The 22,820-nt window shown below is 45.0% G+C and overlaps 1 protein-coding gene across 1 annotated transcript in view; it reads right to left on the bottom strand.

Moving 5' to 3' along the window:
- Window positions 1–4,377: 4,377 nt before the first annotated feature.
- COL4A4 (collagen type IV alpha 4 chain) overlaps window positions 4,378–22,820 on the bottom strand; it is a 113,223-nt gene continuing 94,780 nt past the window's right edge. Inside the window, exons 43-48 of the mRNA XM_084779829.1 lie at window positions 21,245–21,352; window positions 18,006–18,146; window positions 12,677–12,793; window positions 11,613–11,801; window positions 9,665–9,951; window positions 4,378–9,304 (exon numbers count right to left, since the gene is read on the bottom strand). Of these exons, the coding sequence (XP_084635955.1) occupies window positions 9,041–9,304; window positions 9,665–9,951; window positions 11,613–11,801; window positions 12,677–12,793; window positions 18,006–18,146; window positions 21,245–21,352 (1,106 nt within the window). The 3' untranslated portion in view covers window positions 4,378–9,040. The remainder of the gene's footprint in view (window positions 9,305–9,664; window positions 9,952–11,612; window positions 11,802–12,676; window positions 12,794–18,005; window positions 18,147–21,244; window positions 21,353–22,820) is intronic.

Raw genomic sequence — 22,820 nt, 5'->3', positions numbered from 1 at the left:
GAAATTCTTCCCTTATCTCAGTATTCTTTTCTTGTGCATACCTACACCAAATCATGTCTGTGCGCAGTGTGGTTCTGACGGATCCTAGCACAAGGCCTGTGAACTTACCTTCCCAGTCTCCTTCACTCCATACGCAAAGGCTCATTTTTCCACCAAAGTTATTTTCCATTTGTCTTAGAATTCTACTAGCTTGTATATGTAGCTTGAGTCTAATAATACTACCTGCCTCTGCTTTGTTTGACTTGTTGGACACAAAGACCCTAACATCCCAATTTTGGATGGTAGAGTTCTAGTAGGCACTTTTTCATTATTTGTGAAGTGGGATGTCACCAAATGTTTATTACAGATGTAGAAAAGGTCTTTTTAGTGATAAGTGAAAACCAAGTGTCTTTCAGAATAAAGATGTTCTGGAAATTATGATACGTTGTTCAAGTAACGGGCCTGCCTGTAGCTAGTGGTTATTGTTTTCTGTGTCTTTGTTTGGTGTTACATTTTTGTTTGTTTGTTTTGGCCCCATCCACAAAAGGGACTCTTCAAAGTTATGTCAACAAACCAGAAGTGGCCTAAGAAGCAACCTCAGCAGCTGGTAACCTCCAATGGGGAATAAGCACGCAGAGTGATTTTTAAATTTGGCTCCTTTATTAGTAATCTTCCAGTTGTCTTTTATGGGCCCAGTTCCCAAGGTTTGGTGTGGTCCATCAGTCAGTCTAACAGAACTCTTCAGTCACAACCTTTCCCTGCTTCTCAAGAGGAAGAACCGGCTGAGATCGCTTCCTCTTGGTGACCTGAGGTGTGTCGCCTGGGATTTGCAGAGCTTCCCTTAAGAATGCCTGCTGCCGAGGCTGGAGCTAAGCAGTAAGTGACTAAACTTAGTAGCATTTGACCAGAGAAGTCGACTGGAGAAGTGACAGATGACCCTACCACAGAGTGGATCTCTCTTGGGTGTTGGTGTTCAGGGGGAGGGAAACGTCTCCAATCACTCATAAATAATCATTGCTTCTATCCCTTCCCGTGGATCACTGCAGCAACTTCCCAACCTACTTTCCACTGGCCCCACTTTTTTGTTTCCTCCTCCAGTATTTTAGAATCATAAATTCTCAGCTTGGAAGGACCTTCAAGTCTCTCAATTCATTACTTTGCTCAATACTTAAAATCCCTCTTAACTCAACTCTAAATACTATTGCCAGTTGGGCTTCCAAAACCCGTTTTAGCAATATCACTCATCATCTCAGATATCTTTTATTGTTTGTCTGTTGACAAATGGTAAAGGTCAGAGCCATTAACCTCAGCAACTGGGCTCCCAGCAGCTTTGGACCGCATCCCATTTATTCTTAACACTCCACTCACTGGTCTTACCATCCAGGCTGTGAATGCTTCAGATATTAGGACCTTCTCCTCAGCCCTTTATGTCCTCATGTTGTCCTCTGGTTGAGGCCTCTCCTAAAGACCACGGCTCACATCTCAGACCTGCTGTTGTGTTGGGTCTGTGTCTCTTGGTATCCACATGTCACTTGGCAATGGTGATTGCGCCGTGCACGCACATCTTCCTTCCCAGGGCAGGGACTATTTCTCTTGACTGTCCTCACTGTGCCTTCAGCCTTTGAAATCTCTCAAACAATAAATACCTGGGGACTGAAGTGGAAAGAAGCTCATTTGTATGACAGGTGGGAAGCCAAACTGCTTCTCAAGTATGGTGCATACATTTATGTGTGCATGTGTGTGAGTGTGTGTGTGTGTATGTGTGTGTGCATCCATTGTGTATGTGCATGCATACACATACACACACAGGTGCCTAGGGAGACCAGAAGAGGATATTGGATCTCCCGAAACTGGTTGCTGTGATTCCACTTCTCTAAAGGAGCAGCCAGTGTTCTTAACCATTGAGCCATTTGTCCAGCCCCTGGTACCATCACTTAACCATTGAGCCATTTGTCCAGCCCCCGGTACCATCACTTTATTTTTTTGAGACAAGGTCTCTTACTGGACCAGGCATTCTGATGGGCTTAGACTGTCTAGCCAGAGAGGATTAGGTTAAGCTTTGCAGGACCGCTCCAAGCTCGACTGCACATGGGTGTTGGGGATCCAAACCCAGACCATCACACTTGTGCTGCAGGCACTTTACCAGCTGAGCCATCTCCTCACCTTGTAGTTACCTGTATCCTAAAGCAAACTGGCTTCTTTGATACCCGTGTAACATCTTTTCCCCCATTTTAAAGTAGTCCCTATTTTTAACAGAAAATTACACCACTAATACCCATGCCCAGCAGTGCACAGTGCACACTGTGGAGATTTGAGTATGAAGTGTCCCCTGTGTCACCCTGCCCCACTTCAGACTGATGTGCTGAGGGCTTATGTTGCTTCTAAGAAGTGATGGAATTTTCCAGAGGTGGAACCTAGCTGAACTAAGCCAGTGCAGGCATGTGCTTGGGAGCCGGATGCTCCAGCTGGGCCAGTCTTGGTCTCTCTCTGTTCCCTGGCCATGGTGAGGTGAGCAGCCTGTGCTACATGTACCTACTGTATGAGACTCCTCTTCACACCTCAGTTTACCTAGCCAAGCTTGAACTGAAACTAAGTACAAATAGACTCTAGTTTTAAATTGCTCCTCTCAGCCATTTGTCACAGCAAGGGAAAACTCACTAGCAAAAGGAGGCTATATGGAACAATGTTTTATACTGTATGCCTCTACAGCTGCCCTTCACACCTTCAGCCCTTCAAATAACCCTGGATATAGGCAGTCTCATCTTGTTAACATGACAGATAAGGCTTAACTAACTTGACAGGAGGCTGAGATCCATACTGCCCATTGCCCCATCAACAGCCTCTTGCTTGAGGTCTGGTTTCATTTCTTTTCTCCCCCAAACACTGAGTAGAAAGCTATGCTGCACAGAGCTCCAGAGTCTTCTTATTCATCACAGCTCTGGCCCTTCCCTCCTGCAGATCACCCTCCTAAGCCAGTGCCAAGGCTAGACCACATTACAAGGTAGATTTAAGATAAAGATGGGGCCCAGTGCCTGGAGTAATAGCTCTGTCATAAGTGTTTTCTAAGAGAGCATGAGGGTGAGTTAAAACTCCTGATCCCACATTAAATCAAAGAAGGCAGGTGTGGTAGCACATGCTTTTAATCCCAGTGTTAAGGATGCGGGGGGGGGGGGGGGGGAGGGGGGGAAGGATGCAGAAACGGAGGTACCCGGGGCTCCCTGGCCAGCTGGTCAGCTTGTTTGGTGGATTCAAGCCAGTAAAGATGCTGTCCCCAAAAATAAAGTGGATGATGTCAGGCTTCAAACCTGGGACAAATGACTGAAGTGCCTATTTAGCATATCATAGTGGATGCTGGCAGCCAGGTTCTCCCTGCATCCCTCAGTCCCCACCTGTTACAGGGCCCTTCTTCCTGGCATACCCTGGCCCCTACACTGAACTCTGCAGCTCAAAGGGATGGGCTGCCCTCCCCTATAGAATGCAAACGTTTTTGGTTCCCAGCTCTCGTTGTGCCTTTGTACCTCCTGGCTCCTATATCTGACTCCCCTTCTTCCCTCTTCCCCTCCCCCTCCCCCCACATGGCCCATCTTAGTCTGTTCATGTCCACTGTGGACTCTCTCAGATGTCCCTGCCTCTGGCTGTGGTCTCCCACATATATGCAATAAACGTGCTTCTCCGCCATACCTAGGAGCAATCATTTCCTTTCCTTTTTCTTTGTCTTTTTTCATTCAGATGGTATCGGGCAAGTAAACTGTGGGACCAGGGGGACTGGCCTGGAGAAAAAGTGAGGTCTCATCTTGAGGAATAAGGATTGCTCCCTCCCTCTTCTGGGCCTGCATGCCCCAGTGACCATCCCCCCCACCTCTGCCACCCTTAATGTAGTCACATAGCTTAATAGCCAGGTTTCAGGTTAAAACTTCTTATTTCCTTATAAGGACATATCCAACTAGCACCTGGAATTCCTCTTCATGCAAATGAAGCATTCTCAGCACCAGCCCCTGCCAATGATGTACATTCATTCCAAAATCCCTACCCACTTCCCCAAGGTTTATATAGCCCTTATGACCTCCAATAAAGGAGAGCTGTTTCACTGGAAACCATCATAAAGAAGCCCTAACTCCCTATTCACCGCTGAACCAAGATCCTGCTCACCCACCCATCTGGCTAAGCTTCATTCCTTCAAGTCCAGCATCTATGCACAATAGTGCCTGAATACCTTAAGGGAAGAAGCAGACCTGGGCCAGCAAGATGGCACCTGAGGAACAGCAATTTAGGATTATTCCCACATACACATGACACATACAGACACACAACTTCATACGTATATCTGTATACAAGAACATATATATATTTTTTTAAAACCCACTTTGGCTTAAAAGAAAACACGTTTATCAACAATACTGGTTTTGGAAGCCATCACAGAATTTTATTTATAATGAACCACATTGTAAGTGACAATACAGCAAATATTTATGTATCAATAGTAGATCAGGCATCTTGCAAAAGTTGCATGATCAAAGTCTTTTACTTTAAAACCATGGGTTAGAGAAAGGGATGCAATTTAATGGACATGTTTCACATTTTTCCAACGAATCATTAAATATTTAAGCACCATAAAATTCAAGCATTTCACATGGATGTGGCAGCCAGACGTCCTGGTTTAAAATGCATTATGCAGAGTTCCTTACAGATAATAACAGAGACAATTGCAGAATGCTGATTTTTTTTTTAATGTTGATTGTTTGTTCCCTGCAGACCTTACTCATAATGTCCCTGCAGGAAATTGGGTTACTCTTTGTGGTACAATAACGTTGTGAGCTGAAATAAAGAAGATGTTAAAAACTGGCTGGATATAAATAATTCTAATCAGTAATTTATATGCCCTGTGAGAACCAACATGTAATTTTTGTGTGTGGAAAAAATAATTTTCATATTAAAATACTTTATTTTAATAGAAGATGTGTCCCTAATTGGTGCGTGGTGACTGCTATGGTCTAGGCAGGCAATTATCCAACTTTAAGTTTCAACATGAGTATAATGTCCTACCTTATAAATGAGGGAAATTTAGCTGAACTCACCCATGGCTAGACAGCTGAAAAAGGGCACAGCTGGATGGACATCTGGGTTCAGCCAATTCAGAAGTCTTCATTCCCCCATAGCAAGTAAGAGAGACGAGTGTTAAATTACTCCAGTGGGCTGGTCAAAACACTGATCACAAAGGTCTGTTATGTGGTGACCTGCAGGACTTGCTGAAGAAACACTTTGATGAAGTTCAATTCTCGTGAGCCATTCTTCTGACTTTTTCCGAAGCACTCAAAACACACAAGGGCTATGTAGAGGCAATTTGGGGCCAAGAAGCCCTCAGATTGCGAGGGAATACAGATTGCAGCATGAGTCATGGTATCATTTCAGCGAAGGATTTTCTTTCTGCCAAGTCTGAGAGTCAATCTTATTTCTGCAATTTCAGCTCATAGAGAAGTAATTAATTGTGGAGTGAGGAAGGGTCAATGGTTGCTGGTAGCCATTATGGTGCTAATTGTATTAAGAGATTGTGGGTGTGGGGGGGTGTTTGACATTCTGATATTCTGAGGTAAGACAGGCCTAGTATGCTGGTCACCCTTTTACCAGTTAGATCTTATATGCAGAGCTGCACATCAAAGGCTTACTAAGGCGTAGGAAATGAGTCAGTAACAGATAGGCTCGCCCAGGTGCTAACGCTGGACATCCAAAGATTAGCAGAGCACAGTCCCTGCCTCACAAAGGCTTCAGTTTTTAGCCAGGGAATGAGAGAAGTGTCCTGAACCATCAGAGAAGTAATAGAGAACAGACAGCACCGCCTCCCCCCGCCCCAGTCTCTTTGGGAAGTTTATGTGCCTACCACTAACCTATGCTAGGATAAACATGTGTCTACCAAATCAGTGGACCCAAGGGAGGACACTGTTGTAGAAAGAAGAGCTGAAGACATAAAGGTATGTTGGTATTTGCAGACAATAAGCCTCATAGTTCACAATGGACCTTTTACCCCATGTGAAGTCATTTGGATTTTACAGGCAGTGTGGTCACAGGCTTTTAAGCCAAAAGATAAGGAATCCCACTTGGATGGGATTTAGGGGATGGCTGGGATTCCAAACTGGAGACATCTCTTGCCAGAGGCTAGGTGGAAAGCTGTGTGAGAGGAGGTAGCAGCCCACAAAAGCAGGGAATGAGCTTCAGTCTGGGGAACAGAACACGTGCAGCATGGACACGTGCTTGACTGGTGGGTTCCACTTACCAAGGATGAGCACCCAGAAGGAAACATTCCCATTAGGGATCTAGGCCCATTCCAGCCAGTCATGGGTGGAGATCTTGAAAAGGAGGTTGAGATAAGACCATCACAGTAATGGGTTGGGATAACTGCAAAACTTTGTTCGTGGTCCCCTCTGAGCAAGGCTGTTCCAAGAACATTGATATATATCCAGGTGGAAAGAGATAACTTTAAAATAACATGTTCCTTCTGTCCCAAGAATGTGGTTCCTCTTCTCTAGCCCTTCTGGACCATTTCAAAATACATTACCAATTTGTGCCACGTCTAGAGGAAGACTGGGGGAGCTATACTTTGAACCTCTTCATTCTCGCTGTCTCAGATCTAAATTGCCCTCCTAATTCAGCCAGCCATAACTTACTATGAAGCATGTTAACAACCTAACAGCAAAGTTAAAGGGTTTAACGTTGCTATATAGCAAGCCACGTGTGCTCTAGCAGGTCACACTATTTCCCCAGGCCTTCCTGGACCATGTTCTCAGGCCAAGTTCAGGATGAACTTTCAGAAGGCCTGGTTTGGGATGATAGATGAAGGTTCTGGGAATATAAAAGTAATGCAAGTAAGGAAGAAATGGGCTTTGATTTCAGACGCTCAAAATAGCATAAGCTTAAAATCAAATGGGTTAATACTGGGAAGTCAAGGAAATATTTCATGTTAAAATAGAGATGTTCAGCCCTGGTTATGTAGTGAGAGAATATTTTCCAAGCAAAACAAAACAAAAATTGTGTTTCTTTTTAAAAAGCTGAACTCATAGCACTTGAGTGGCTCCAGGCAATTGCCAAGAGACTGGGATGCTATCTTAAAACAAAACAAAACAAATATTATTTACCAGAAAATTGTCTTAAACTGCCACTCCACAGGGAGCCAACAGCAAAAACAAAAACAAAAAAGAATAATAACAACAAATATGCTAACTGTGTTCTGCATAAAGGAGTCATCACTGACCAAAGGGTGGCAGGAAAACACACCTTAGAAATGCTTTAATTCTGTATTTAACTACGTGTATGAGTATGTGTCTGTGGATAGGTCCTTGCATGTGGACAGGAGAACCTGTGGGAGCCAGCAGAGGGAACTGGAGTTATTGGTGATCATAAGCCACCTGTCCTGGGTGCCAGGAACGGAAGTCAGATCCTCAGCAAGGGCAGTAAACACTCTTAACCACAGAGTCACCACTCTAGCCCCAGAAATGAATTTTAGTTGAGTTTTTCTTTCAATTTTTAAGTGCACTGAAAAGTGAGCTCTGACATAAGTATCTCTCAGGCGGGGAGTCTTTTCTTTCCATTAAAATTACAATTTTACTTCAGCCTAGGAAGGTGAGTTTCAAAGAAAAAAGTCTTTCTAGCAAACCTTTCCATGTGTGGTTTGTACCGATCCCTGACTTGGTAGCCAGCAAACCTTTTCGTGTGCAGAAAAGTCACTGCAAATTGACATGGATCCTATCCGTGCATGGTAGCTGCTAAGTGCCAGTGTCAAACAGCTGTCTTGCCATGATGCTAATACAATATAAAGACTGTTTGAAAATTGGTGAGACAGATGCTCCCATTTAAAAAAAAATCATGAGAACACGAAATTCAGATTGGATAGCATCTTTGTTTCTGTTCAAAAAAGCCCCATGCCTTCCTGGTAGGGTGACCCCGACATAAATGAACCTTCTTACCTAACTTTAATTAAGCCAGCCCTTAATTTTTCTCCCAAGTGCATAATGATAGCCCTGTCACCTCCAGAGTGAGTTGCCATTATCCATATGGAGGAGGAGCCTTGCAGGTTCTCCTAGGGAGGAGAGCAAGTGGCTTTGTACCAGCCTCTCCTCACTTGCCGGAGTAAGCCCCATGTGGCTTCAGTGCCATTAGCAGGAGGACACGCTGGCCCCCGACTGGGGCAAAGTGGTCTGTTTGCAAGTTCCCTGGGATGGGGAGTCAATTTTTTGTGAATCACTACCTTAATATTCATTAATAGCTTTTAGGACCCTAATCCCTTATTGAATATATTTTTCTATAATTGCTACTTTTCAAAAGGGTTGCCAAAGTAGGCATTTCCATTCTCTGTAAAATGTAGAGGAGAACATAATGTTTTATATTCATCTGTGAAGTGTTTATGCTAATGTCGACACTCTGGAATACGGGACTGAAGGCCTTCCAGGCACAATGGCTCATTCTGCTTTGAAATGAGCTGCTAATGCTGGCAACGTAGAGAGGTTGTTTTTCTTTTCTTCCTCCTTTTGAAAAACCTCTTTGGGCCATGGTCTCACAATTATTTAAAGTGCATGGTTCAAAAATAGATTATAGAGAAAATCATTTTGAGACACTGAAAATCTCTACTTTGTAGCTTCATGTGTTGGCCTATTTATAGTTTCTCCTGTAAAATCTAGCCAGGAGCCCAACGGATTACAGAATAATTGACTTCAGTTGTTTGAGACACTATCATCCGATGAATGAAGTTTGCAGTTGTTTATAATCTGGTCTTTCTCAGTCACTTGCTTTTCTTGGAATTAACATATGTTCAAGTAAAGCCTGTTCTTCCATCATCTCAATAAGAGGAAAATGTGGGGGTTTCGTCTAGATCAGTGGGGACCAAACAAATCCACGTGTGTAGCATTTGCTTGCTCTGTACAGAGGGGAAGGAGGCTGCTGGGAATAACCATGCTAAGATAAGGCATGGCTGAAGGGGTCTTAAGAGAGCACCACTGAATTTGCTGGGATGGCTGGGAAAGCTTTTCCTCCATGGGCCACCTCTCTTGATGCCTGTTGACATGTTGTGATTTCTCTAGCTGTACTTCACGCAGACCTGGCACCTGCTGATTTTCTGGCGCTGGGCCTGACCTTCTTTCAAGGTGTCTGGTGACGGGCCAGAGGAAAACTGCTGGTCTGGGTTCACCGTGGTCAGCCAGAAGCTGTACTTGTTTGCAAAAAAGTGACATGTTCCCTGCCGGCCCTGGCACTCAAGGAATGGCGCAGCTCTGAAGTCCTCTAGGCAGCTGCCAGGTGACATGAGTGCCTGCCCTCCTCCTTGGTCCCCAGCTCCAGTGTGCTACCCAGAAAAAAAAAGAATTGGGGTTCAGCCACTCCAGACCACCCAGACAGTATCAGTAACATGCCCAGGTCTAGGTCAACTTTAAAATTTAAGTCACTCCATACAGAACAGTAGGAGGTGTGTTGGCTGTGCAGGCAAATTGGAGCCAATTTAACTGGTGGCTGATATAAATCCATCTTCTAACACACTTAGCAAAGAATAATTGATGAGTAAAGATAAAGAGAATAGTAACAGCCCTATAGCTCAACATCTACAGTCTGTTTGCAGTGGCTTGGTTGACCCCGGGCCTTCTGGTTTCTACACAGTACACAGAACTACCCTTGAGACAGAGATAAGACTCAAGGGCAGGAGACTCACCATCAGAAATGAGTACCCAATCCAGAGGCTCCTCCACGTCCGTGGGCACGGTGGGATAGACTGGTCCTGACTATGGACAGCCACCGCCTGTGCTGGGGCCTCACACACAGCACAGCGACTGATGTAAGGGCGGATCTCTTCCTCTGAGAGTGGCATCATAGGAAGAGGAGCTGCACTGGACAGCCAGTAGGACCTGTCATTTCTCTGGGCATAGTGGCATACTTGGTGGATGTTGCAGTAGGCAAAGGGCAGAGTGCTAAACATAGGAAGACAAGACCCAGCCAAACCTGGGAGAAAAGAAGATACACAGTATCTTGTTACACAGCAGCCTGTTGTGTGCAAGCAGCAGTGACTCTCACATGTGGCATTTTACAGACACCTACTATGACCTATGGAGAACCATGCCAGAGCCCACTGCCACTTTGGCCACCTCCCTGATCTGTGGACCAGCCTCCATTCATCCCCCTCTTTGGAGCTCAACAACCCACCAAGAGCTAGAGATGAGCACAGACACAGCTGTCTTCACAATACAAGTGAGGAGCAAACAGATGGTAACAGATGAGACGGAGAAGCCCTGTGGATGAGAGGTAAGGGTTGCCCAAAACTACCAGAAGGATGACTAGACTTTATTTTAAGCTGTGATGCCCAATATGAAAATGATTGAACCAGGTTTGGAGATGGCAGTGACCATTCAAAGGAAAAGATGCTGAGATGGAGAAATCCTGAAACACAAAGCTTTGGCTCAGAGCTCATTCGGCACTGGTAGAAGCCTGGGAGAGAGTGCATCTGTGTGACATCATCTCTGGATATCTGGAGATAGTTTATACCACGGGATGTGGGCTTTGGTGATCTTGTTAAGGGGCTTGGTCTGCCTAAAGGTTCTACAGAACTTTAAGATAGGTGCCCCATCTTGACCAAGGCAAGAGAAAACCTGATATTAGAAAAGAAAGGAAAGAAAGCAGGTTCAAAATAAGCACACTTTCTTCTTTCCCCTGTCCTCAAATAACCTAGGCATCTAAGGAAGGATGTGAGATGGCAGTACCAAGATGAGAAATAAAAATGGGCATCTGAGCAGCTGCCATTCATAGGCCTGCCACATTGTCATCCTCTTACTAGCTAGGGACCAGCCTGCTGAAGGCAGTAAGACCCGCCCAGCTGTCCACTGCCTTCTACTGCTTGACACACTTCCTGCACCCACCATCCATCCCTGCTGTTGCCATCATAGGCCTTGGCATTGGGTCCTGAAGCTTACAAATCTGCTGGTGGAAGGTAAAAAGGAGCACAGAGGGCTGATGCTTAAAGGCTTGTGACCCCAACGCAGAACAGGACAGAGCTGGTCAATGCTATACATACACCCAGGAAGCTCTGCCTCCAACAAAGGCATACATAAACACGGAGCTCAATATGCCCAGTTAAATAATTTACACTTAGTAGCAAAAGGTTGCGTTCTATAGCAAAGAAACATTTATCCTATGTACTGAAAACAAATAAAGAACAACAAGATAATCAAGGTGCATGCCTGTGGTGGCCTAAGCTATTACTTTCAGCTCTTAGGAAGCAGAGACAAGTGGTTTCTGTGAGTTTGAGGCCAGCCTGCTCTAAACAGTTCCAGGTCAGCCAGGGCTATGTAGTGAAACTATGTCTCAAATAAATATATTTATCTTAAAAATAAATAAATAAACAAGTAAATAAAATGAAACAAATAAAAACACACAACAAAACAGTAAGTAGGCAGATGATAACCAGTCAAGAGAATGAGCCTCTGGTATCTAACAGGATCATAGGAATTAGCATAAGAAGCTTTTTTTTTTTAAGTAGTAAAGGCAGAGAAGATTAGAGGCTAAGAAGCTGATGAATCTGTAAGGTTAACCCTTAGGTTTTACTCTCTGAGCCACAGCCTGGATGACCCCATATAGCACGTGACAGCATAAGCTTGGTGTGTCCATACCAAGATCTTGATTGTGTGCCTTCTCCTGTCCTTCCATGTATAACAGGCTGTACCCTGTCCAAAGCTGGGGCATGCCCACAGGGCAGGCCGGTTCTTGATCTGTCTGACTGTGGAGAACAAGGAGGAAGCCACTGAGGTATCCAGGGCCAAAACCCTTGGGCCCAGGATCACCAATTGGACCAGGAGGGCCTGCAGAAAGAAAGAAAAAAGAAGCCCACAATTTAGGGCATTCCGTTTAATGAGCACTTTTAAGTGTCTCTGTTCCAGCATCATGCTCAGCATCAGGAAGCAGAGGGGAGCAGGACATAACGTGCCTCTCAGGACTTCCCCCCTAGTCTGTCTTTAGCACACAAACACACAACTCCTCCAGCAGAGCCACTGAGCTTCTGCAAGGGCTGGTCACTCAACTGAGAACTGAAAACACATGTTTTACTTGCTTCTGAACTAAGCATGGAGGCTCCGTCCCATGTTGGTCTTCCCTAAGTGATGCAGCATCTCAATGACGTCACTTTAGGTAAAGTAAGGAATCTAGATTCCCAGGAACTACATCAAAGCCTGCTCCATCTGCAGCCCAGTGTTACAGGAATGGAGACAAGAGGATGCCTGGGGCTCCTTGGTGAGGCAGCCGACCCAGTTGGTAAGCTCCAGATTCAGTACGAACCTCAGGATCAAAAACCAGGTGGAGAGCTACTGAGGAAGAACCCTAGCCACCTCACACATACCTGTGCACACCCACGAACATGTCACACTCATACACACAAGGTAGATGGGAGGAAACGGGCAGGTTATATGCAAATGTGCTCATCAGAGAGGCTCAAAGCAGCCCAAGGCTCTCACCTCTGTGTGGAGGAGGGGTGTTTTAGAATCCACTCCCTGACAGTTACTAAGAATAAAAACACCTCTTGGGTGACTGAGATTTGTGAGCATAAAATAGAAAACATGAATACCCCTCCCATTACTTGCAGAACTGGTACTGAAGGCAAGTCTGTTTGTGCATCCACGTTAGAAGCTGCTAAGAGCAAAGACTGCAGGGTCAGAGGAAAGGGAAGAGAGGGAAACTCTACCTGGTGCTCCAGGACAGCCGGCCTCTCCTTTGTCACCTTTGCGTCCCGGTGGCCCGGGAGGTCCAGGGATGCCATCCTGACCCCTCCTGCCATCCAGCCCAGGCTCTCCTTTGCACCCTGCAGAAAAGTGCATGGTAGTGGTGGTCAAAAAGTACAGCATGTGCATCCCATGAGCTGACTCTGACCTCTTTACCCGCTTTGACAATATTGAATCTACTCACTTGGTCTACCCAAGTGCATGACAGCGGCTTATGGCCTCAGCCAAGCAACTGGAGCAATGGAGGTCTAAAAAGGTACATCCTATCTGTAGCCCTAGCCCAAGGAGATGTTGAGAGGGTTTGTTGTTGTTGTTTGTTTGGTTTGGTCTTTTTATTTTGTTTTTTTCTTTTAGAAGACCCTGAACATGTAATGCCTTCATGATCACATATTCTTTCATGATGATGTTTTAAAAATCTGGATGGAGGAGTGGAGGAGTGAGTCAAATTTAATAGGATGCATTTTTGTTGTTGATTGGTTGGTTGGTTTGTTTTTTGAGCCTGAGGTTCACCGTATCCCTGGCTGTCCTGGAGCTTGTTCTGTTACCCAGGCTAGCCTCAAACTCAAGAGATCTGAATACCTCTGCCTCCTGAGAGCTTGGATTAAATGTGTGCACCACCATGCCCAGTCTAGGATTTGGTTTCAAGAATGGCTTTTTATCAAGGGTTTATGACATGCTGGTTTCAAGCTGACCCCTTCATATGAATTATGAACTGAGTCTTTATAGCAGCTGTCAACTGCAAGGCCGGTGTGCACTTATTCCAGAAGGGAGAGAGAAACTTATGCAGATGTGAGGAGCACACATGAGCTAACCAAGGAGCAAGGGCAGAGGTGGTGTCTATCAGCCCTAGCCCCAGCTCTTGGCAAACTTCAGATGCATCCTTGTGGATCTTGGCACAATCGCATTAGTCTTGTGGGTATTTTACCTGCTTGGCGTCCTTTTCTCCTTCCCAGTTCCTTAAATGCAGTGTCTACGGGCTCACAGTAGAACCCATGCCCACCATGTATGTGGCCGTTTATGATATTAGACCTATTTAGCAGAATTATTAGTTGTTTTCATGTTTCTAGACTCTATTTGTTAAACTCCTTCCTTGAGTAAGCTTATTATGGGCTAGGGTATGTCATCCTTCTTCCAAATTTATATTGAATTCCTAATTCCTAGTGGCTTACAATGTCTATATTTGGCAACAATGTCTTTAAAGATAGAATCAAGGCAAAGTAAGGTCTTTAGGGTGGGTTAACCCAATCTGGCCACGATATTTATAGGAAGAGAGAGAAAGTGGCTATCTGGAAAGGAACCTCAGAAACCAAGCCTGTGGTTGACTTAATCTTAGACTTGCCCTCTCCAGAACCAAGAGATGAGATGTTTGTGTAGTTCCTACTCTGTTCATTTATTATGACTGCCAGAGTAACTGAACCATTGCTTGAGACCAGCTATTCAGCCAAAGGAGCAGTTCTAAAAGGAACTGTTCTAAAAGGAAGGGCTTTGGAGCCAAATGGTGACAGGGGTGAACCTAGAAAGCAAATGAACTGATCGAAGACATTATCCAAATCCTGTCATGTCAAGCTCCACCCCTGCCCTGAAGAAGACTGTAGGGTCTGGGCTTGGCAAGCTCACAGCCTCAGGGACGGAAGACACTACTTCTTTTTCCATTTGGCTCCAAAGCCGCCCTTCTTTTAGAGCAGCTCCCCCTGTTGCCCTAGTTTAGGCCCTGGATGGGTTTTGTGCTCTTGTTGCAGTAACTGACTAAGAGTCCCCTGGGCCCCAGTCTTCTTCCCCCAGCATGCGCTCTCTGTCTCTCTCTCTCTCTCTCTCTCTCTCTCTCTCTCTCTCTCTCTCTCTCTCTCTCTCTCTCTCTCTCTCTCTCTCTCTCGCACACAAACACACATGTATATTCAGGTGCCCACAGAAGCCAGAAGAGTGCTGGAATATGACCTCTGGTACTCATAACTCTTTGTTTCTCTGTGTACCGCTGTCTTCCCTGGAACTTTCTCTATAGACCAGGCTGGCCTTGAACTCAGAGATATGCCTACCTTTGCCTCCCAGCAGCCATCACTCTCAACCACTGAGTTACCTCTCCAGCCTCTTTCTGCCAACTCTTAACACTAGAAATGGTACTCAAGAAACTTATATTAAGAAAACAGTGCCTACAATAACTATAGGAAACATCTGCAGCACGCTCTATTGCTTCATGATGTCAGACCATCAGTGACGGTTAACTGAGTTGCACAGTCGGCCTCTCTGACGTGAGGAAAGTGAGAGCCAGAGCAGCGTACGTTTAGTCAGGTTTCAGAGTGTCCCTCCTGAGCCACCACACTCCCTCTCTGATTCAGTCAGAAATGGTTAAGTCTGGAATGTTCATCACCCAGATAGACATGCCTTAGGAGTTACTTATCAGATGGAAAAAGTGAGACTACCTTAAATGCATTTAGGGTGGTCCCAGAACAGCAGCAGCACCCGGAACTCTTAAGAAAAATGAATCTCACAGCCCAATCCACACTTGACAAACCAGGAAGTCTAGGCTGGGGCCAGCAATATGTGCTTTACAAGTTCCAAAGGTCTTAAAATCCCAGGCTTTAGCTCTCACTCTTTTTCTCCTGTCTCCAGGTAAATTCAATTACCCCTCTTAACCTTTAGGACATCCCAGCCTGTTGTTGGTACCTTCACTTTCCCACTTTTCCTTCGCCTGCTGCTACAAGGGCAGGGCCTTGTTAGATTCCTTTATTTCTTGCAGAGTGCTGGCACCAAAACAATCGATAAATAATTCATGAAAGTGGTGGTTAAATGAATTATGGCACACTCAAATAATGCAATATTCTGCAGCTGCCACAGACAATATTGTCGGAAAATATGTAATGACACAGAACTAATGGCATGTTGAAAACAGCGGTTTGCACAACACTGTGGAAGAACAGACTCTTTAAAAAACACGTGCAGAAATCAGAGTGGACAGATGATAGACAGCCAACTGTGCCTTTTTAAGCTGTGTTTACTTTCTTTTGTTTAAATTCCTATAGTAAGTTTGTTGTTTTTGTTGTTGTTGTGTTGCTGTTTTGGGGTGTGTGTGTGTGTGTGTGTGTGTGTGTGTGTGTGTGTGTGTGTGTGTGTGTGTTCATGTACATATGTGTGTAGCTGCACGTGTGTACGCAGACAAGAAGTTAGAGTCAAGTGTCTTCCTTGACGGTCACCTTCCTTCCAGTCACCCTTCCCGTTGCTCTTAGCCAGGGGCTCTCATGTAACCTGAAGCTCTCTGACTTACCTAGACTGGCTGCCTAGCACACCCAGGGCTTCTACTGTACCTGCCTTCCCAGCACTGGGATTCCAAGCACATTGGCTGCACCCAACTCCTTTACATGGGTTCTGGGCATAGAACTCAGCTCCTCCTTGTTAGGATCCTGCCCCAGTCTACCTGTGATGTCATTGCCTACCTGCCACTGGGCATGGCCCTACCCAGTATATAAAAAGACAGATGCACCTCGCCTCTCTCACCTCCCCTCTTACCTCCTCTTAGCTCTTACTTTTATTCTCTCCCTTCCTCTTCCTCTCTTCCTCTCTTGCTGTCTCCATCTCTCTGCCTCTGGGGTATCCCTCCCCCTTTTCCTTCTCTCCCCGTGCTCTTATAATAAACCTCTCAATATCATATCTGTTGTGTGGCACATATTTCATATTCTATCTCATTATCTCATTATATTTAAAACTCGTGCGTATGCCAAAAGTACTTTACTAAGCCAGGGCAGCAGTGGCACAGGCCTTTAGTCCTAGAACTCAGAAGGCAGAGGCAGGTAGATCTCTGAGTCCAAGGCCAGTCTGGTCTACAGAGCAAATTTCAGGACAGCCAAGGCTACACACTGAAACCCTGTCTTGAAAAAACAAATGAACAAAAAGAAAGAAGAAAGAAAGAAAGAAAGAAACAAAGAAAGAAAGAAAGAAAGAGGAAAGTTCATTACCAACTAAGTCATCTCCCTAGCCCCAGAATAAGGTTTTGGGTTTTGTTGGTTTGGTGTTGGTTTTTGGTGTTTTGTTTTTGTTGTTTTAACTTCTCCTTAGACTGATGCTGATAACCTCCTATCCATCTACAAACAGTTCTCAGCCATTAGGTATTTCTGTTTCCCTGGGGACATTTGTTAACATATCTGCAAGCATTCTTGGTGGCCACAAAGGTAAAGCTCCAATATTCATGTCTACTGGAAGAGGTCAGGAACACTGCCTGACTCCCCACAACTTGAGCGACCCTTTAAAGAACAGATTCTCTGCCCCACCCCCCACCCCAAGGCAACAGCACTAGGTTGAGAAAAGCTGCCCTACACTGTAGTTGCACTCAGGGCATCATGTATTCCTCCATCACGTATTTAGCAGGCACCTCCCATAACCCAGGACCCTGTGGAGATGCAGCATGGAGCACTGAGAGCCCTACTCCCAGGCTGCTCTGGTCTCTAGGGTAGTAGGAACGCAAGTTGCATTTGACTCCCATACCTTTTGACAGTGCACTGAACAGAATCGTGTTACAGCCGGGCAGTGGAGGAAGAACGAGAGAGGCTGGCCCAGCCTCCCGGCTGACACTGCACACAGGTGCTGAACTCAAAGGCACTGCAACTGCTCTGAAGAGTCTGTGCTTCCCAGATGCTCAGGACCCCCTAGCTCTGACAAATGACCCAATGTGGGCAGGATGTGCAAGCAGAAAATAACCTATGTGGAGACTGCTTTTTTCCAGGGCAGTTTGGTTTGTGTGCTAAGGATGGTCTTCCCACCCTGACAATGACGAGTGCTCATCAGGGCAGTTCCAGGAAGACTGCATCCATTGCCGAAATCTAGAAACACTCCCCATCTTTTCGGCCTCCATCTTCTCAGTGGTTCCTTACACTGTCGCTTCTCACAGGCTGTTTCTGCTCCACTGGTTCCCAATTCAATTGTTTTTGGTTGGCTGGTTGGCTTATTATTTTTGCTTGTGTTTGTGCTTTTGCTGTTGCTGAAAACCAAGCCAATAGTTATGAAAGCAGGGCACCTACTCTGACATGCTATGGACCTGGCCACATCAAAAAGCTTTCAATAGGAATTCAACACAAGAATAGAAAGGATGTGTGGATCTAGAATCCAATTCCCTTTGTGTTGACACATACATATACACATACGAAAGAAATAAATAAAGAAAGAAAGAAAGAAAGAAAGAAAGAAAGAAAGAGAAGAAGGAAGTTTTCACAGATTTGCTATGGAGTTATTTACATTCCTCTTGAAGAGTAACATCATAAAACACTTAGATTTTCATTTCAACAATGAACTCAGAGAAGCTCATACCTGTTCCAGGGGGGCCTCTCTGTCCAGGGACCCCCATAGCTCCTTCTGGTCCTCTTGGGCCTGGCACTCCAGGAAGCCCTGGGATTTGAGGACAGGCATCTACATCTGCAGGAGGCCCAGGTTCACCTGCGGTTGAAATCACTACTGTGTAACAGGTTCACAGCTCTTTCTGCAGTCTCTGGTACACGATGGATTCCTGACACAGTACTAAAATCTTAACAAGAGCCTTCAACAGTCCAGTGTAAGTTCCACAATCATAGGAATTTGCCTTGCTCCACGCAGGGACACGCGAGGCTTCTAGAAAGCCTTTGTGGGTTAAGAGACCAATTGAGAGATGAATGGCCAGTGAAAGCAGAAATAGAGATTACTGGTTCTTGACGGATGTAGCAATACTTTGATGACTTTCAGGGGATTTCCTACCTCTGTGCCATTTTTTACTAGTGAGCTAGCCATAGGTGTCACTGCAAGAGGAACTGGGGGTGGGGTTCCTAAAGGGGGGGAGAGGTTTAGTGTACTGGATTTGCCTAGTATCAGTTACCCCTACATACTTCAGGCTGGCCAGAGGCGCTCATGCAGTGACTTTTCAATCTTGAGTGAATGGGGAAATGATCTATGTGACCACAAAGACAGACTGTTACCTGGGCCCCCACCCCAAGGAATACTGCAGTGCTTGACAAATCCAGCCACAAGGGATTTTCAAACGTTTTTTTGCTGGTGGGAAATTATGAAGAGAAACCTGAGACTTGGTATGATTTTAACTCTTCAGGGGATTTTAGAGTGCACCAGAGCTGAGAAGCACCACTGCAGATCTGAGTTCAGCACATCAGAATTATAGGCCAGGTGGTTAGAAAGAAGCCTCTGAAGAGGGAGGTCTGAAGTGGGATCTAACGTGCACGTGTACGTTCCTACCGCGCTCTCAAGCAAAATGAATAGTGTTGAGCAGGCAATCTGACCTTGAGAACCACCACATTGAGGGTGTGACACTTTGAAAATATTGTTTGTATTCATCTTTCAGTGAATTTCAATTTATTATACAGAGAAGACAGAAATGAAAACCCATTCAATATCCAACTTTAGCTTCAAATGATGAATATTTAAAATAATATGGGTTTTTTGAAGTTTTTGTTATGTTTTCCTTTATCTTTTAATAAAGCAGAAGCTGAAAGAAAAGTGATAAATTGGGTCTTCTGAAACTCCTAGAAGTAATATATGGGTCTGTTTTCAGGGCAATTTTCTTTAGAATAATAACAAATACCTGGAAAGAAAAAACACACATCTTCATAATTTCTTTCTTTTTCCTCTTTTTAAAAAAATTTTGGGGGTGGGATGAGTTTACAATTTCCCTTTAATTGTGGGTGTTGGATTGCATGTATGTCTGTGTACCATGTGCATTCCTGCTGGCTGTGGAGGCCAGAAAGGGTGAGAAAATTGTGAGTTGCTATGTGGGTGCTGGGAATCAAACCCTGGTCCTCTGGAACAGCATCCAGTGCTCTGCGCTACTGAACCCACTCTGCAGTCCCTTTATGGTGGATTTTTTGAGAAAAGATCTCAGTCTATAGGCCAGCCTAACCTAGAAGGCATGGCAAATCCTTCTGTCTTATCTTCCTAATGCTGGAATTACACACATGAACTACCACACATGCCTGTTTCCCCCCCCTTTGGGAACATTTTTTAATTCTTTTGTGAGAATGCCAGATACAAAATCACACCTTGTTTTTGCATGACAGAGTATTATGTAAGCATTTTCCTTTTGACATACAAATCTGTTCCTGAGAATGGATGCATGTCTCTTGGAGGGTTTAAGGGTCCATCTTTTCGTAATGTTGGTGCTGCTCGCTTTGAAGATGTTGTACATGTTTAGGTTGTGGGAATAATAAGAGGAGCCCCACTGTCATGTCCGGTGGCATGCAACAGTGAGAGCACCTCTACTTACAGCCTGCACTGAAATTCTGCGAGCTGAATGCCTACCTCACCCTGACACCCTGTAATGAGGTCCTCATCCGGACACTACTGTGAAGTTTACTCTAGCTGCAGCGACGAAGTCAAGACATTAAAACCTACGATGACTCCAGAAACCCCACTTACCAAAAAAAAAAAATGCAACAGCTTAACTCACATAGTGGGAAGGGTAAATGCAGGGTGACAGGCAAATAGAGTCAGGAAATTATCCATTTCCCGTCACACTTACCTCTGCAGCCTGAAGAGGTCCATCGCAGAAATGCACAACCAGGCGACATTTTTCACATGATGGAAAGAAAATTTAAATTTGTGAGTGAGGACAAAAGTGAAACCGATGGCTGAGAACATAAATAATAATTTGAGGGAGCATCAGTGACAAGCGGAGTGACAACGTTGTATTTACATAAAGAGTTTGCACCGTTGTGAGTGATGGGAACCGCTATGATTTTGTACTAATGGAGTTTTCATCTTTACAAGGACTTGAAATGAAACTCTCTTGAGAAATAGACAATTCTAGCTGATTTTCTATGGCGGATGTGTCCTGAATGACTATACAGGAAGTGTGGCACTTAAAGGCTTCTGAAAATCCTGTATTAATTTGTCACACTTCGTAGTCTATATGCACAGAAAGGAAGAAAAAGAATCCAAGTATCACCCCTTTGTCTTGCTCTACCATGACCACTGCAGAAGTAGAGTGCTTTATTTGTCCCTTGGATTATGGTGCCACAAACATTGCAAAACAATTGGAATTATCACTAAATATCTATGATACTGTTTGGGGATCTTTAGAGACATTTCTCTCACTAACCTTCCACACATATGTCTGCTTGTCCTTTCTCTTCCCAATTCATCCTTATGGTTAAAAAATATTGGCTACATATGCAATAAGGTAAATAGCCTCTTATCCCATAGGAACTAATGCATTTTTTTTTTCAGAAAACAGACAAGACATGTATGGAAATTTGAGGACAAGAAGTAGACAAGCGATCCTAAGGATAGTCAACTCCTCCTCTGTCTCATGGATGAAAAACACAGAGATATTTATTCCTTTATAAATAATCTATGTGACATCAGCGTTTAATTCTTAAACGTATTTGTTCTGGTAGTTTATCAGACTTGAGACTCGATGGAACAGTCTGATACAAATACTCTCTTTGTATCAGAAGGGTTTAGCTTGCAAGTATGCAGCAATGGCTTCTGAAGGCTGACCCTCATAGTAACTGCTTAGACGGGAGGCTGGAGGGACATGCCTTAGAGGACGGCGGCCACTGGGAGCTTACCTGGAGGGCCTATTGGTCCTTTCCTGCCTGGAGGTCCAGGTAGTCCCTTCTCTCCTGGTGCCCCAGGAAGCCCAGGTGGCCCCGGAGGCCCTGGGAATCCCATTGGTCCTAAAGGAAAGATAAGGGCGAGGGCACAGAAGAGAGCGTTACAGGGACTAGAACTGGATGAGCAGCTGTAAGTTCTGCTCCAAGAAAGAGCAGAGCAGAGCCAGTGTAGGGGAGGGGCTTTGCTTCACTCTGGGAGGCTGAGAACTACCTCTGCAAAAGAGCCCCAGGGGCCAATGAGAAGGGCTATCAAGCCCAAACTGTATGAACTATACAAAAATGCAAAGCCCTGTATCCCATCCCAGGGACAGCAAAGGATTAGAACTGAGTGGAACAAAAAGAGAGGTACAGGGGGTAAGGTGTCTGCCTGGCTGGAGGTCTTTAGAGTCAGGTCCACCTACAGCATCCTTTCCTTGCAGTGGTCCATGTGGATGCTATTTAAGTTTGAGTACCTCTGGCCTCTAGTAGGTGCCCAGTACATATTTGTAGACTGAAGAACGCCCTACCCTTGTTATAAGAAAGCATGGACTGGCTGGTGCACCTCCTAGAATAGGAGTGAAGCCGGAACCATAGACAGTGGTTTCACTAATAGTCACTTTTTAAAAGTATTACAATTGCGTGTGTATGTGAGTGACTGTGCGTGTATGTATGAATGTGAGTGTGTGTGAAAGAAGGGGTATGTGCATGCTGCCGTGCATGTGTGGAGGTCATAGAATACTGTAGTGGTGTCACTTTTCTACTTGCAGGGATTAAACTGAGTTCGTCACATTTGTACAGCACGTGCTCTTACAGTCACCAAACCATCTAATCAGCGTCGTCGTCCACCACTATTTCTAACGCCCCCTCTGTCCTTGGCCGGTCATGGTGATTAGGCTGGCATGCTGTTTCCCCAGCTCTGCAGCTTGTGTCCAGGTGAAGAGGCGTGCTGCAAATGTGTCAGCTCCCTTTCTCCTCTTGATGGCATGTCTGTCTGATTCCGATAGTCAATGAGCAAAAGCCTACAGGCTTGCGGATGTAAGTTACAGCATGGCAGCTGAGTTTTACAGAAGATCGTGTAGCTTGTTTGATAGCGATAAAGGAGGTGGCTGCATGCTTTTGCATAGATGTACACCGCACAGTCCCACAGAGAGCCTCTGCAGTGTGGCGATCACAGGCTTGGGATAATTTTGGTCTTTCTCCCCCCTCCCCCAGCCCGCCTTAATCTTTTGCTGTGTTTCATATTGGGTTCAGAACTCAGGCAAGGTTCTCAGTGCTGGGCTCTTTTTGGAAATTTCAGAGGTGGGATTTTGGAACCCAGACCTCTTATAAAATAAAGAAGTTGAAAAAAATATTCAATAGTCCCCTTTCAACAAAAGTGTTTCAGAAGTCACTTTTCCTAGCTACACATGTCTAGTGCGCACATGAAATGTGGTCAGTCCACACTGGGCTGGGCTGTAATAAGTTGACACACACACACTGAGTTTCAGTGACAGGCAGTGGGTGTGGCATACTGGGGGAGACACTGCGTTTGATGATTAATAAAGGACAATAT

This window comes from Acomys minous, assembly GCF_964271855.1.
Source record: "Acomys minous genome assembly, chromosome: 4".
In the NCBI taxonomy this organism is placed as follows: domain Eukaryota; kingdom Metazoa; phylum Chordata; class Mammalia; order Rodentia; family Muridae; genus Acomys; species Acomys minous.
The sequence above is the reverse complement of the archived record's forward strand: the minus strand, read 5'-3'. Positions and strand labels throughout refer to the sequence as shown.